The following is a 17,271-nucleotide window of genomic DNA, read 5'->3' on the forward strand; positions in this document are numbered from 1 at the left end:
TACAGATTAAAGGGGAGGTGGTGCTTGCTGTCTTGAGGCAAACCAGAGTAGATAAATCCCCAGGACCTGACAGGGTATTCCCTCAGATCTTGAAGGAGACTAGTGTTGAAATTGCAGGGGCCCTGGCAGAAATATTTAAAATGTCAATATCCACAAGGCAGGTGCCGGAGGATAGCTCATGTAGTTCCGTTGTTTAAAAAAGGCTCAAAAAGTAAGCTGGGAAATTATAGGCCAGTAAATTTGACATCGGTAGTAGGTAAATTATTGGAAGGAATACTAAGAGATAGGATCTACAAATATTTGGATAGACAGGGACCTATTAGAAAAAAAGTCAGCATAGCTTCGTGCATGGTAGGTCATGTTTAACCAATCTATTAGAGTTTTTCGAGGAAGTTACCAGGAAAGTGGATGAGGGGAAGGCAATGGATGTTGTATACATGGACTTCAGTTAGGCCTTTGACAAGGTCCTGCATGGGAGGCTAGTTAGGAAGATTCAGTTGCTAGGTATACATGGAGAGGTAGTAAATTGGATTAGACATTGGCTCAATGGAAGAAGCCAAAGAGTGGTAGTGGAGGATTGCTGCTCTGAGTGGAAGCCTGTGACTAGTGGTGTGCCACAGGGATCAGTGCTGGGTCCATTGTTATTTGTCATCTATATCAATGATCTGGATGATAATGTGGCAAATTGGATCAGCAAATTTATTGATGATACAAAGATTGGAGGTGTAGTGGACAGTGAGGAAGGTTTTCAAAGCTTGCAGAGGGATTTGGACCAGTTGGAAGAATGGGCTGAAAAATGGCAGATGGAGTTTAATGCGGACAAGTGTGAGGTATTGCACTTTGGAAGGTCAAACCAAGGTAAATGGTAGGATACTGATGACTGTGGTAGAGCAGAGGGATCTGGGAGTACAGATACATAATTCCCTAAAAGTGGCGTCACAGGTGGATAGGGTCGTAAAGAGAGCTTTTGGTACATTGGCCTTTATAAATCTAAGTATTGAGTATAAGAGTTGGAATATAATGGTCAGTTTGTATAAGACATTAGTGAGACTGAATTTGGAGTATTTTGTGCAGTTTTGGTCACCTAATTACATGAAGGATATTAAAAAGATTGAAAGAGTGCAGAGAAGGTTTACAAGGATGTGGCCAGGACTTGAGAAACTGAGTTACAGAGAAAGGTTGAATAGGTTAGGACCTCATTCCCTGGAGCGTAGGAAAATGAGGGGTGATTTGATAGAGGTGTATAAAATTATGATGGGTATAGATAGCGTGAATGCAAGCAGGCTTTTTCCACTGAGGCTAGGGAAGGAAAAAAAAGTCATAGGTTAAGGGGGAAGTTTAAAGGGAACGTTATGACCATATAACCATATAACAATTACAGCACGGAAACAGGCCATCTCCACCCTTCTAGTCCATGCCAAACGCTTACTCTCACCTAGTCCCACTGACCCCGCACTCAGCCCATAGCCCTCCATTCCTTTCCTGTCCATATACCTATCCAATTTTACTTTAAATGACAATACCGAACCTGCCTCTACCACTTCTACTGGAAGCTCGTTCCACACAGTTACCACTCTGAGTAAAGAAATTCCCCCTCATGTTACCCCTAAACTTTTGCCCCCTAACTCTCAATTCATGTCCTCTTGTTTGAATCTCCCCTACTCTCAATGGAAAAAGCCTATCCACATTAACTCTGTCTATCCCTCTCATAATTTTAAATACCTCTATCAAGTCGCCCCTCAACCTTCTATGCTCCAAAGAATAAAGACCTAACTTGTTCAACCTTTCTCTGTAACTTGGGTGCTGAAACCCAGGTAATATTCTTCTCTGTACTCTCTCTATTTTGTTGATATCTTTCCTATAATTCAGTGACCAGAACGGCACACAATACTCCAAATTCAGCCTTACCAATGCCTTTTACAATCTTAACATTATATCACAACTCCTATACTCAATGCTCTGATTTATTAAGGCCAGCATACCAAAAGCTTTCTTCAGCACCCTATCCACATGAGATTCCACCTTCAGGGAACTATGCACCATTATTCCTAGATCACTCTGTTCTACTGCATTCTTCAGTGCCCTACCATTTACCATGTATGTCCTATTTGGATTATTCCTCCCAAAATGTAGCACCTCACACTTATCAGCATTAAACTCCACCTGCCATCGTTCAGCCCACTCTTCTAACTTGCCTAAATCTCTCTGCAAGCTTTGAAAACCTACTTCATTATCCACAACACCACCTACCTTAGTATCATCTGCATACTAATCCAATTTACCACCTCATCATCCAGATCATTAATGTATATGACAAACAACATTGGACCCACTACAGATCCTTGAGACGCACCACTAGTCACCAGCCTCCAACCTGACAAACAGTTATCCACCACTACTCTCTGGCATCTCCCATCCAGTAACTGTTGAATCCATTTTACTACTTCAATATTAATACCTAACGACTGAACCTTCCTAACTAACCTTCCATGCGGAACCTTGTCAAAGGCCTTACTGAAGTCCATATAGACAACATCCACTGCTTTACCCTCGTCAACTTTCCTCATAACCTTCAAAAAATTCAATAAGATTTGTCAAACATGACTTTCCACGCACAAATCCATGTTGACTGTTCCTAATCAGACCCTGTCTATCCAGATAATTATATATACCACCTCTAAGAATACTTTCCATTAATTTACCCATCACTGACGTCAAACTGACAGGCCAATAATTGCTAGGTTTACTCTTAGAACCGTTTTTAAACAAATGGAACAACATGAGCAATATGCCAATCCTCTGGCACCATCCCCGTTTGGGGGGGGGGGGGCTTCACGCAGAGAGTGGTGGGAGTGTGGAATGAGCTGCCAGATGAAGTGGTGAATGCAGGCTCACTTTTGACATTTAAGAAAAACTTGGACAGGTATACGGATGAGAGGGGTTTGGAGGGATATGGCCCAGGTGCAGGTCAGTGGGACTAGGCAGAAAAATGGTTCAGCACAGCCAAGGAGGGCCAAAAGGCCTGTTTCTGTGCTGTAATGTTCTATGGTTCTATGGTTCAATTGTGGCTTGCATCCAACCAACCATTTGGGTTTGGCAACGGTGATGACCCTTCCCTCAGCCAAGTCTTTACAAACCAGTTAATTTTACTTTACACTTTTATTCAAATTTCACTTTGAAATTAGTTGATCAATTCTGTATGAAAATCCCCTTTGCAAGTCTGAGGGCACTACTTGAACTTACTAGTCAATTTTGGTTAAAATGATGCTAAGGAAGTTAAGCTAAAAGGATTCTCCTTTGTTAAAATGTTACCAGTTCACTTGTTGTTTGGCAAAATTCAGCACAAGCACAGTAAATCAAAACTGATAATTACAAATTTCACTTTCACATAACTTGCATTGTATAGATTTCTATGCCATTTGGCCTAGGATATAGGATAATCTCTGAAGCTTACCAAATACCAAAAACAGTCTAAATATCTACAATTCACTCCAATATAACAGTTATTTTTCTGAATACTGAATGATATGCCAGGTAAGAGGAGCTAAGAAATTACAAAAGTACCATCTGTAACATTGTATGATTTTGTAATATGCATCTTGATTTTAAAAGCAATTTGCAAAATGCCCTCCAAGTGACTTTTCACCCTCCTCATACTTAAGATAACCCACTGCTTTTCCAGATACTAAATAAAAATGGGATGACTATTGAGAATCATAGTGCCCAGTAGAGGATCATTGTGCTGATTCTAAGCAACACAATTAAAATATCTTTGTTGTAACTTTTTTGGAGCATTACCAAATTTTAAAAGTATTAAATGTATGTAACTCATCATGTTATCTAAAAGGCAGCATGAAGACATATTCTGCAGCTTCTCAGTGAGTTTCACTATTTGAAGCCATCTACCAGCTGCAGTCTCATGGGCATAGATGTCAAAAAATGTTCTGTGCACCACTAAATGAAGTACTACATGTCTAAAAATATCCTCTCATTTTAGGCAGTCCCTCTGGATTGAGGAAAACTTTGTTTCACAGGTTCAGAGGTGGCTAATGAAACCAATGCAGAAAATACAGAATCTTCTAAAGTTGTGCAAGTGATGTTTGATGAGGCAAGCAGCTGGATAGTTTGTAAGGTGGTAATTACTATTTACACAGGGTCTCTGTGTTCCTAATCCACGGTCTCAAAGTCCTCAACACCAATATCAATGTTCCTTCTATACATGGAGCAGTCAGGAACTAAAGGTTCCCAGGAGACAGTGATAATGTTTAGTTTCTTCAATGCATCTCTGAGAACATCCATAAAATGTTTCCTGTCCACTTGATATCGGGGAAGTTGAGAACTGAAAAAGGTGTCTTTACAAGGTTTTCAATTCATTGTGGCACTTTCCTTATATAATGCTCAGGTCAAAGATCATACTTCTACTGAAGTCCTAAGGGTTCAGATGCCAATGAAGGACGTCCAACAGCTGTATGCAAGTAACAGTTCATTGTCATTGACTACTCATTTGTCTTACTGATTAGTCCCACTCCAGTAGGAAGATGAGAGGGAAGTTCCAAAATTAAAGCAAGTTTGATACAAGAACAAGAACAATGTTGCAGCCTTGTTTAACACCATCCTGTACTGGGATTGGGTCTGTTATCATTAATATATCACAACTTGCACACAATCATGCAGCAGATACAAGAAGGAGATTAATTTCTCTTGGCAGCCAAACTAGAGAAAGATGCTCTATAAGCAACTTCAAATGAAATCAAAGTTCATACACGCTGGCTGGTGCAGCATATTAAATTTGACTTGCAATTAGCATGGACAAAAATCACATCTATGTCTTCAGATCTGGGGAAAATCTTTTTGACTAGATGTGCACTTTACTGGCTATGGCTTCAACTCATTTCCATGATGATTGCAATTATTGTGCCAGAGATAACACATTTTCCTTTTCCCAGATGCAAGAGATGAAGTTGCAAAAGTGACTGAAGCTCCTCTTTGCAAAGTTTTCATGAGCTAATCACAACAGACAGTAGAAACCTGATCCAGGCATTTCATCGGTATCAAAAAAGTGCGAAGTGGTCACAAATTTGAACAGAATTGAATTAGGACCCAATTGAGACATAATATGCTGAGCTGTGAAGAAAGCTGGTGACAGAAATAATGACTAGCTAAGAATTTAGCTGCAAGTTTCAACAGCTAGGCTATCTACAAACATACTGTTCCTCCCTTTCTCTGCAATTTAAAGCATTAGCTTTCCAACTTAATTCTGGTAAAAGGTTTCTCTAACAGATGTGGACTGACTTGTTGAATATGTCTCCCGTAACAAAAAAACAACTGATTCAATTTTCTTCATTTCCTCTGTCTATCATTAACAGCAAATCTTTGAGGTTCTCTTTCATCCCTGTGTGCTCTAAGACTTCATTTAATCTCATGAATTTGTTCAATTCAATAAGTACCTTCAGTCCTGATGAAGGGGCTCTGCCTGTAGTGAATTACATATACCAGTCTGGACATGCCCCCCCCCCCCCCCCCGACTGCCCCTGTGGCTCCTCCCACAGACCCCTGTATAAAGGCGATTGGAGGCACTGCTCCTCCCTCAGTCTTCAGGATGCTGTGTGATAGTCTCTTGCTGCTGATAGTGCTCTCTTCCAGCTAATAAAAGCCTATCTCTCACCTCACATCTCTGAGAGTTATTGATGGTGCATCACTGCCCAAAACATCGACTGCTTATTCTGCTCTATAAATGCTGCTTGACTAGCTGAGTTCCTCCAGCATTTTGTATGTAACACCTTTCTTTGATTGATCTTTTTTGTGGTAAAACCCTATAAGCATTGTGAACCCATAGTTCCTTTAAAAATGTTGAACTTACTGACTTCCAAATCAGTGTTTCTTAGACAGCTCACTCAGTAACCTTTAACCTCTTCTGCAGGTCCCAAAACAACTACATTATAAACAATGGCAATCTTAACTGAAACGTTTCCAGTTTTTTTTTTAAACCTTGTGCTTCTATAATTCTGTACCAACGTTTCACCAGCCCTTTGGATATGATTACAGGCATCATTAACTATGGTATTTTTGAAAATATATACTCTAAGCATATTTTCAACATTTTCTGCAATTCTATTCAAAATTGACAATGGAAGATGCATGTCAACTTAGAACATTAGCCTTCAACAAGCATGTATACACGCAAGTTACTTAACAGTACAACAGGTGAACAAGCCCTGCTTCAAGCTTTGAAGTTGAGAGGATTGTGAGTTTTAAGTTTCTAGAAGTGACCTGATCAATACTCTATCCTAGTTCAACCATGTTGGCAGCATGGCCAAGAATGTGCATGAGTGTCTATACTTCCTCAGGAGGCCAAAGAAATTTTGTATGTCCCCCTGACTTCACCATTTTATTGAAGCACCATAAAAAGAATCCAATCCAGATGCATCACAGCTTGGTATGGCAAGAGACCACAAGAAACTGAAGTGTTGTGCACATCATGGAAACCCTTCATGACTGTCTACACTTCAGTGACTCTGTAAAGCAGCCAGCATAATCAATGTCACCACTCACCAAAGACATTTTCTTTTCACCCATTCTTACTGCATTTTACAGGCTCAAGAACAGCTTATATTCTACTGTTAGAAGACTATTGAATGATCCCTTGGTACAATAAGTTGGACTTGACCTCAACCTTCTTCACTGTGTCTTGCACCTTATTGACCTCCTGCACTGCACTTTCTCCGTAACTAATACTTTATTCTGCATTCTGTTGCTTTCCTTCATACTACTTCAATGCAGAGATGTGATGGAATTATATATATGGATGACATGCAGAGTACCTCAGCTAACATAAGAATATAGTTCATAGACAGTGTATACTGGTCAAAGATACCATGCATACAAAGCTAACTCATACAATTTATTTCCAATCATTATTCTTTCAATGAATTAAAACAGCAATTAAGTCAGCCTAAGCTCATCTATCTTAGCTTTAAGAAATCTTGTACTCAAACCTATTTCCATAAGTTTTTTTTTTAAATTTACACACCAAATCATCCAGTGACCTAATATCCTATTGGTCCTCAAAATATTATTAATCTATCAGTAGGTATCAACTTACTGGCTTGGAACAGAGTTTATAAACTTATTTGACCAAATTATAAACTTAATATAAATAAAAGGATGTAAAGTATTTCGTTAAAGCAGAGTTATCTGGATTAGTAGCAGCATAATAGTAGCCCAGTTGTGAACAACCCAACTCATTTGGGTTAATAGCTGCCCATAGACATATGGTGGGCATTTATGTGGGAACTTACTTCCACTGAGTGTATGAACATGCTGTAGAGGGAACTTGAGTTTTAATAAGAAATCTGCTTTTTCCAACTTCTAGACTGACGCAGAGCCTAAATCTGCAAGTGCAAGAAAGAACAAAAAATATATATAAAACAATAAAAGCTACAAATAAAGATAAGATCAACAGAAAAAGAAAAATTCCCTACAAAATCTTGATTTATTAAACATGTTGGATTAGTACTTGAAGTTTACTTTCAGTGCCAGATTTCCGAGGTAGTAATAAGGAAACATTACAACTTTTAAAATGTACTTACAATCCAAATCACAAATCCCAATCTATTCTGGCATATTTAGTATATGACTAAAGTAGTGAAGCACCACAATATTGCACCTTTCATGCACGAAATCCTCAGTGGAAAATACTAGTGAAGTTTGTGCAAATCAGACAATACTTCCAAAATACCACACAGTAGCACTACACTGAAAATACTAGAAGTTGCTGTCTGATTTACTCCATAACAATGAGGGGTGGTAGTTTCATTTTTGGTGTTTCAAAATCCAGGTAAATAACAACCAGTAAAAAGGAGAAATACAATTTCAGTAAATCAGTGACAAAGGTTAAAATCTCAAAAATGTGGCAATTATGAGTTTAAGAGAAACCCTAGCACTATAGCTGAACCACCCTTTCACATCCAACAGCCTGGTAATACAAGAGGTTTTCAGAAGGAATCCAGCCACCAGATAAATTTTAGAATCTTGAATGTAATCACAAATTACACTGATTCAAATGCAATTAAGGGAAGCTAATATCTAAAATGTAGCATCAATGCAGCGCAGTTTCATGTCAAAACAATCAATACAATCATAGTTCAAATGCAACAGTGTAAAATCTGAGGAAAATAAATATCTTCAGAGTTTAATGTCAAGCAGAAGTACTATTTTATATTCAAATGGTTTCATAAGTTCTAGTTTGCAAATCTTACACATCACCCAGAATACCAGGTGCATTGTTATCACAATTATAAACAATATATTAGTCTAACAAACTACAACCAATACGAAATGCTCAAGGGAACGTTACTTTCCATCTTAGCAATGGGAACTTCCTTATCAAGAAGCTTTTTTTAAATATATATTTAGCCATAATTTTGTTTGTTTTGCCAAATAACCAAGTATGCTATTGTTTAAACTTAATAGCAAGAATTCCTTCTAAAAATGTAGGATTATCCAAATAATTTATTCATTCTGCAATGTGTAGATAGGGTGTATGGAATGTGCAAGGGACAGTATGACCTCTGGTGAAGGGGCTTGACATGTCCGTGCTGGGGCAGCTCACTCACATTTGGTCCCCATCAGAAACTCAGCTCTCACCCATAGCTCCAAGTAGTTGTATGCACGTGTGTGGCCACAGCCTGGTATGCCGCTTCAAAAGGCGAGTTAAAGCGGGCAAGGGATGCCAGCAGCCTCGTACTTTGGTGAGATAGGGACATGCCTGTCCTAGCATGTGAAGTCGGCTCTGGCAGACTGGGCAGATGTGATCAAACGGCCAGGAAGGTAGTACTACAACACTCTGTGGAGAGCGAAGGACATGACAAGACACAGAAGATGTCAGTCATCCATCCACTGCAACCAAGACCCCAGCTTGATGATTGTTGGATCCACTGGACCCAGACTTCTGAAGTTGAGGGAGTGGAACTGCCCTAATGCTACAGCTCTTCCACTTGAAAAACTGGTTTCCTATTATCATGAGACACGATGGACACGATGGACAGATATTTGACAGCCAGATAAGCTGACATGTTCTTATGCCATTTTGTGGAAAAACTTTTTTTTTAAACAAAGACCTTCGCTTATCGTTCCCAAAAATATTACAAGTGACATCTTTAATAAGTTGCCAAATAAGGTCCAATAATATTATAAAGAAATAGCAAATTCTGCTCCCAAAATTGGCTGATACCTTAAAAATGTTAAAAAAGGCCAAAGATATTGCTCCTATTTAAGCCATCTTAATTTCATTAGCTTTTGATTTATCACATACAAAGAATCAATTAATGGTGCAAGTATTAGCCATAACCTTCATGCTTAAATTTTATGCTAACATCGTACATTTTTTCCCTATCATTATCAATAATACCAGTTTGTCTGAAGTGCCAATCACGTTTTTGCACAAAAATATCAAAATTTAAAAAGATTCTTGATAGTATTTTTGCTACATTTTCACTTTGTTTTCACAACTTGTTTAACTATTGTATTTGCTGTTCTGATAAAGGGTCATTGATTTGGATTTTGCTTCACCTGATGATCATATCCAGAATGTACTGTTCTTGTTCCAGATTTCCTGCATCTTCAGTTCTATGCTTTTCTTTTATGCAGTGTCATAAAATGGCAAAACATTTCAAGATATTTCACAGGAGCTTTATCAAACAGTAATTCCTGAAACTTGGGTCAAGTTTAGAGACAACACCGAACAGCTTGGTCAAAGAGGTAAGTAGAGTAGTTTTGGTATTTCATCCTACAGCTTGAAACATTTGGCAACTACCACCAACAATACAACAGTTATACTGCACCATGATGATGGGACAAGAACTAGATAAGTGTCTTTGGTCTAGAAGCAATTACAGAGATAAATAAAAGATCAAGGCGGATTAGAAAAACAAGGATTTTACAAATCATAGTACTCCTTAGTCAGAAACACAAACATGGTCCCTACATCTGAAGACTTGCTAATGAGACTTGCACAAAATTATAAAGGTGAGTGCACAGGACAGGATGACTCAGCTGCTTTTCTGTTCAAGAGTTTTGCAACATTTTAACAAAAGCACAGATTATCACCCAAATGTTCAATATTAGAATAAATTATTTTGGTTTCAGTACACAATTCAATTGCCAGTGACACCTTTTGAAAGAAGCAGACACCCAAATCTGGTAAGTAATTATAATCAGATCATCTGGCAAACACAACTATCATTGTCAAGTTGCAGCATATCACTGATGCAGCAAATTACCTCATCTGCCAAAGCAACCTGAAAATCATATTCTAGATCCCCATTTAGAGACAGAGGCAAAAGCACTCATTAAAAAAAACCTTAAATAGTTCTAAGATTTGACTTCCAAACTGTTGATAGTTGCTTCCTTTGTACTGTCACCTGCAATTTTCATACCAACGAGGAAGATATTTTCAAAAGGTAAAGAACAAAATTCAATTTGGAAATAACAGAAACTTGGTTAAAAGGTAAGTTTTAAATATTGCTGCATGCTATTTCAAAAGGTAATGGCAAAACATACTCTGAAGTGTAAGAGGAAGGAAATAGAATACAGAGGTTGGGAAATATTCCTCAACATAGATGCTGCCTGACCTGTTGAGTTTTTTTGCATTATACTGAGTTCGGAAACATGCTTAGGAAAATTTCCAAGACTGGCTAGAGAATTTAGTGAAAAACAACATACAGCCACAACAATGTGCACTAGTAGGCATTTATAGAGGACTGCAGATTAATACCTACAGGAAAAGTGGTTAATTGCAGGTGAGTTCCAGAAGTGTTATATAGTTTATACAGTTTGCTTCAAGACAATGGATTCTGTGAAAATATGAACCAGCAATGAAGACACATGTACTGCTGTAGCTAACTGCCTATGGTTTATAGCAGTCACATGGCCCTAAAATATGCTCCTTTTATAGGTTTTTAAAAATACCAATATGCAGAAGCTGTTTGTGTACACGTGGTATTTTATGTCAATATAAGGATCGCTTGTTTCAATAACTGAAAGGAGATGCAAGGAACTTTTTTTTTACTTTCCCTACACATTAAATATACCCAATTAATTCAAGCAAATAAGAATTATTTTTAATATTTAGGAAAGCATGTTCAAAAAATGAATACCAACACCTACTTCAGGTTCAAAAATTGCTGTAAATAATTGTCATACCTATCATGAACAACAGCACCTGGTCTGCAAAATAACCTTAAATTTTCACCATCTGCTTTTGTCTTTAGCCAAAATAAAGGAGGCATCCACTCACAATACCTTCATACAATTTAAGTAGACTCATTTCAACACAATGACATTCAGTAAACCTGCAAAACCCATTAACCTGCTTCCTAGATTAAGTCACTAAAATAAGGTTTAAGGACAAACACAGTAATTCCAGAATAATTATTATATTGGTTTGTGCAGGTTGAACTGATTTTTTTAAAACACAATATAAAAACATAAACAATTCAGGAAAAATGCATTTTACTATATAGGGTTTGTCAAGAGCTTAGAATATTTATATTTGCATTATCAAAGGCAATTATTCAATAAACTGACAAATCAGAATCAGATCTTTTATCACTGACGTGTTGTGAAATTTGTTTTGAGACTACAGTACAGTGCAAGACAAAAATCACTTAAGTTACAAAATGAATCAGTGCAAAAGGAAAAATTCGTGTTCATGGATTCTTCCAAAAAAATCTGATGGTGGAGGGGAAGAAGCTGAATTGAATATAGATCTTCAGGTTCATGCATTGCTTCTCTGATGGTGGTAACATGAAGAGGGCATTTCCTGGATGGTGAAGGGCTTTAATAGCAGATACCAGCTTCTTGAGGCACTGCCTCTTGAAGAAGTACTTTTTGGTGTGGAGGATTATGTCTGTAATGGAACTGGCTGAGACTACAATTCTCTGCAGCCTTTTGCAATCCCTATACATTGTTGGCTTCATACTGTGCTATGATGCAACCAGAGTTCTCACCACTGTACATCTGTAGAAATTTTCAAGAATATTTAGTGACATACCAAATTTGCTCAATCTCCTATGTAGACCTGTTGATATGCCTTTGTTATGTTTGTTGGCCCAAGGATAGAGCCTCACTCACTGAAGGTGTTAGTATGACTGTTAAACCCCATCCAGAATATATACAGCAGGTTATTCTCCAAAAATTTTTAAAAAACACACCAGGGAAGCTGCACTACTTGGCTAGCAATCAATTATCTTTGGATCTTTGAGATTCATATTGACATTATTCTTTTATGAATAAAACAAACAGGGCAATTTCAACTAATGAGCTCTGAAATGCCTATTAATGGCAAATTTGAAAGGTTTGCATGAAACATCCTCACTCAGTTTAAAAACTCATCTGGGAAAGAGAGCACACTCCACAAATCTCTGTCTCAGATTGTGACGAGAATGGAAGAACTGATGGAAGTAGTTCTGGAACTGATTTTTTTTTTAAAAAAAGGAAAACATTAGCAGTAGTAGCCTGAAGTAGGAGTCTGAAGTAGCCAGCCAGGATTTGTAACAGGGCCAGATACATACCCTCTTTTGAATGGTGTTTATGAATCAGGAAAAAAAATAAATTGTATAGCTATGGGAATGAGACTGGATGCAGTATTCTCACATTGTACTAGTATGCACCAGTCTAAATAATCTCCTTACTAGTCATGACTATTTCATGATGCTTATAAAGGATCAACCCCAGTTCCTTGCAGACCTCCTTGCTGCCCAACTGTCTTCCCATTTAGCATGGGACTTAATAATTATTAACAAGTACTGTTGATATTCAATACCCAGCAACTCTGGAGAAAATGTTCAATTAGGTGCCTGAGGTTAGGAGCCCCATAATGCATCAGCTCCTATTCAATCCATTTCAGGACCAACTCCATTGCTTAAATTAGATCATATACAAAAAAATATGCATTCCTTCTGAATAAAATTTGTCAAGGTATATTCTAAATCACCACCACCCTAACATTACATCATATAACCATATAAAATGTACACCTTTGTTAGAAGTTACAATACACAACTCAATGAGGGAGAGCAGAAGTGGGAATCTGAAGAGATGCATGTAACCTGAGTGGTAAAGAGATTTACTAAATACGTTTTCAATAGTTTAGTTTCCCAACAAATCAAAAGCTCCTACTTTCAAATCTAAAATGGACACAACGCAAAATGGAACATGCTGAAAATAGACTGTTTTCCAGGAAGTGAGAAATATTGTAAACCCGTGAAAGAAATACGGATCAATGATCGGATTTTTTTTTGTTTTCGTGACTTACGCTGATCTCTTGGAAACTGCAAGTGGAGCCTGCAAAAATATTAGGAATTGGAGTGTACACACGAGGAAATCTGCAGATGCTGGAAATTCAAACAACACACACAAAATGCTGGTGGAACACAACAGGCCAGGCAGCATCTATAAGGAGAAGCACTGTCGGCCCGAAACGTCGACAGTGCTTCTTATAGATGCTGCCTGAGGAATTGGAGTGTAGTGCTTTTATGTAAAGCTCGATAATAACCTGGACAGCAACACCCTCGCGCGTGTTCTAGAAAACTGCTAATTATGCTTTCAGAATCGGAACAATAGCGGAAAGAAAGGGAAGAACCCTCGAACTTTTACTAGAGTGTTTCTCTCGCAAATTAAGTTTAATACTAATAATTTAATCACGTAGCTACTCTAAAGTTACATATAGCAGTTTTACAAAATGGTTTATTACCTGCTTTAGATGCAACCGAGCAACTCTATTGCGTATTGTTTTCCCCCATTTAAATCGATAAAACCAAAAGAAAACTAACCTCCGCGTCCACCCAGAGATTATGTTCAAAAATAAAGATGCACAGATAATTCGTGCACTAGACAACATTTTAAACTATGAATTTATTACTAAACACTAATAATGTAACACAGGTTTCTTTCGAACGAAGCACTAAACGCTGTCTGGGGTAGTTTAACAGAGGCAACAGACTTTAGACGCTATCATTTTCTGTCAGACTATTACAATCACTGCTAAGCTTCACGGATAACAAGATTATTACCAGTCAGGGAACGACTGGTGCTCGAGATTTAGATCTACATTTCTCACGAACCCGTGCAAAGAGAAGGCAAGATTAGACAATTCCCTAAATAATTTTGACGCAAACTTGACAATCTGTCCGATTTCAATCATACTAATCGTGCTAATCATACTCCAGTATCGCAGGCTCAAGTTCAATTGTCATTCAGCCATACGAGAATACAGCCAAACGAAACAGCGTTCCTCTGGGGCCAAGGCGCAAAATACAGTATTTACAGTCACACACAACAAAGCACATATAGCCGATATACGAAAGCACAAGCATATTTAAAGGATTGGCTAGATCACTAGTTTGGATGATACAAGTAACCTGTTAGCAAGCGGATTTTTTTTTACTCTGATAACCTGTTACTAGAATAAATAATCCATTTGCGATCTCCTCACATACCCAGAGAATTTATTATATAGGGAGACGGTCTTGATTACGCAGCGTAGAGATATTAGGTAACTGCATGACACATCGTTAGGAAACGAATAAAACGATTTAAAATAAGAAATATAATACAAGAGTTATAACTGATCAATAACTAAGCTGAATTGGCTTTTATTTCACAATAATAACACAAAGACCATGAGTTATTCTGCAAACGCAGACTATAAGATTAAACATCTTACCTGAAGCTCACACCAAGCCACCTCAAGCCATGTCTCCGCGTCCAGACCCTTGTAAACCGTTTTGAAGGAGCCTCTTCCAAGTTCGATATCGAACTTGAGAAACCTGCCGTCAGGTGAAGTAGCGACCGCTTTCATCTCAGCTTCTTCCTCGTTCTCGTCACTCTTGGACTTGGAGAGTTCCTTGGAGCTATCGGACGGCTCTTTCGGTGCGCCGTCGCCCGCTCTGCCATCTTTCTCTTCATCGGCGCTGACACTCTCGGTCGCGCTGCCCTTCTTCCCAGCCTGGCTCTCGGTGCTCGAGCCTTCGGCTGCGGCTTCCCCTCTGGCGGCTCTCTTCGCCTCGGGGTCAGCGTCGCTCTGCAGCAGCCGACAGGGTCTGTCCCCCGCCGGCAGCAGCGGCACCATCCGCCTGACGAACCGCTGAGTGACCCGCGGGTAGTCCTGGGCAGGGGGATTCGAGCAGGGGGCTCCCTGCAGCAGCCTCCTCCTCAGCATCACCGCAGCGGAGTCGGTGCCATCGGCCGTCTCCTCCTCCGCTCCAGCGGCGCTGCACTCGGGGCAACCCCCGGAGCCGGCTGCCACTTGGCCGTTCGGGGCTCCGGCATCCTCACCGGCAGCGGCGGTTACCTCGCTCGCCTCAGCCGGGGGCTCCATCGGGGGGGAGGGGAGGGGAGGGGTCGATCAGGGTGGGGAAGGGGCAGGTGGACGCAATATTAACGACTCAGTTTACCGGGACACAGCGAGGACTCGCGGTGCCTTGTTGCAGGGAGCACAACCCCGACTGACGCAGCTGTTGTCGCACGGGTCTCCAGACGCGTCTCGCACAGCAACCCGGGGCGGCAGCTTCGTCCATTCAGGGTCACTTTAAACCATCATTGGGAAACGAGAGAAAACCACCGACCAGCCGCCACTTCATGAACATTCCAGCATCTCGGCGCGGCGCGGCGCTGCCCGGCTCCGGCTCCGGCTCCGGCTGCTGATGCTGATGCTCCAAGGCGCAAAACCGCGGCGCGCTGACGTCAGCGACACGTCGCCGTTAGCGCGCGCGGCCGACAGCCCGGAGCGCGAGCCCGTCGCTGCAAAGCGCAAATCTGCTCCTGGAAATTTTTTTTCCCCCCCCCCCCCCCCCGGACAGGATCCAAACTACAGCGTTAAATTAATGGGCTTCTCCAGGCCTCCACTTGCGCAATGTTACCGCTCTATGGATAAGTTTCATTACTTGCCTTTGTCTCTTGGCAGTGCATGTTCGTTGCATAATTCCTGAAGCACCTATCTATTTTTAATCATCCATTGTCACCAGCCGAAAGAGACCAACACAAGTCATGCCTTTACAAAGAACTAATGATAGGATGGAGATGTAAAGCGTAATTAACTAAGAAACCTCCGATTCAAAATCACATTGCGGCCATTTGCCGGCTGCACATTGCACCCCATGAAATCCCCAGGACAGAGAAGTTTTGCAACGTAACCTGTAAGACAAGGATGCATTTGTGAACTCATGAGGGGATAAAAAGGAATTCTTTATTCTGTACCTATTACAGCATGTCGTGTCTTCAAGTAAGGAGCATCCTTACTTTCTTTTCATTAATGTCGCATTGATGTGAGGAAATGGTTAAAAGTGAGTGCGGATTTTACCATCGACAGGTTTTACGAATTAATTTATAATGTTAAAGCTTATTTTCAAACGTTTGGACATAATTCTTGCCATAGCAGCAAGATCTTTCAAAAATCGTATCCAATGTTTGAGATAAAGAGAAGATCATTGTATCCAGGGATGATATTATGCTGCTCTCTGAAAAATATAATCGGAACAAAAGGAAGACGTTATCAGAGCTCCGTCACCCTCAAACTTTCCACGCATTTATTCCTTCAGTTTAGTCAATTAAAATTCTGTGAACGTTTCTGGCTTTTCAGTCCCAATTCCTCTACCCTGTTGTTCTAATTGTAAACGTTTGCGTTATTTGTCCATGCCTTTGGTCTTCCAGGTTCACGGTACGGGGTGGGGTTGGGGTGAGGGCGGGTCCCCTCACTGATCGCGCGAGTTCCGAGAGTGGGCTTCGGCATGATCACTTGCTTCTCACAAGTCGATCCTTATCTGACGTACTTTGGTTGCCAGCTAGCGATTAGGCAGTGTTGGTTCGCGATTAAGTAGTTTTGGGAATGAAGATGATAAGAGATGGGTGCAGGCCTCTGCCACAAAGGGTGCAAGCACAGAGAACCAATTACCACGCCTTTGGTCCCAGGAGTAGGTGTGAGAAGCGTTGCTTACAGCAATCAGGTTTAAATGACGTGTCCATTACCCAATCATATCCATTCCAGGTGGAAATTCTTCCATATGCTATTGTTTTTTTAGTGAAGCATTTAATTAAAGAAATTTAAAAATTGCTACTTTACAAGTTTTATCTTGGGTTATGTATTGCCAGTTAAATCTGACAACAAATTATTTCTAACATCTTGAAGTGATGGGAAATAACATCTAGTAAAGCGAAGCACTTTATGAATTGAATACGTTTTCTCATGAACAATTATCTTAATAAGACAGGAAC

General features: G+C 39.8%; 1 protein-coding gene across 1 annotated transcript in view; it reads right to left on the reverse strand.

The window, feature by feature from the left end:
- The window catches only part of wnk2 (WNK lysine deficient protein kinase 2), a 174,251-nt gene extending 158,565 nt beyond the window's left edge, over window positions 1-15,686 (reverse strand). The window contains exon 1 of the mRNA XM_059944123.1: window positions 14,726-15,686. Within this exon, the coding sequence (XP_059800106.1) occupies window positions 14,726-15,379 (654 nt within the window). The 5' untranslated portion in view covers window positions 15,380-15,686. The remainder of the gene's footprint in view (window positions 1-14,725) is intronic.
- Between the last annotated feature and the right edge of the window lie 1,585 nt (window positions 15,687-17,271).

The sequence above is a fragment of the Hypanus sabinus genome, chromosome 19 (assembly GCF_030144855.1).
Source record: "Hypanus sabinus isolate sHypSab1 chromosome 19, sHypSab1.hap1, whole genome shotgun sequence".
Taxonomy (NCBI): domain Eukaryota; kingdom Metazoa; phylum Chordata; class Chondrichthyes; order Myliobatiformes; family Dasyatidae; genus Hypanus; species Hypanus sabinus.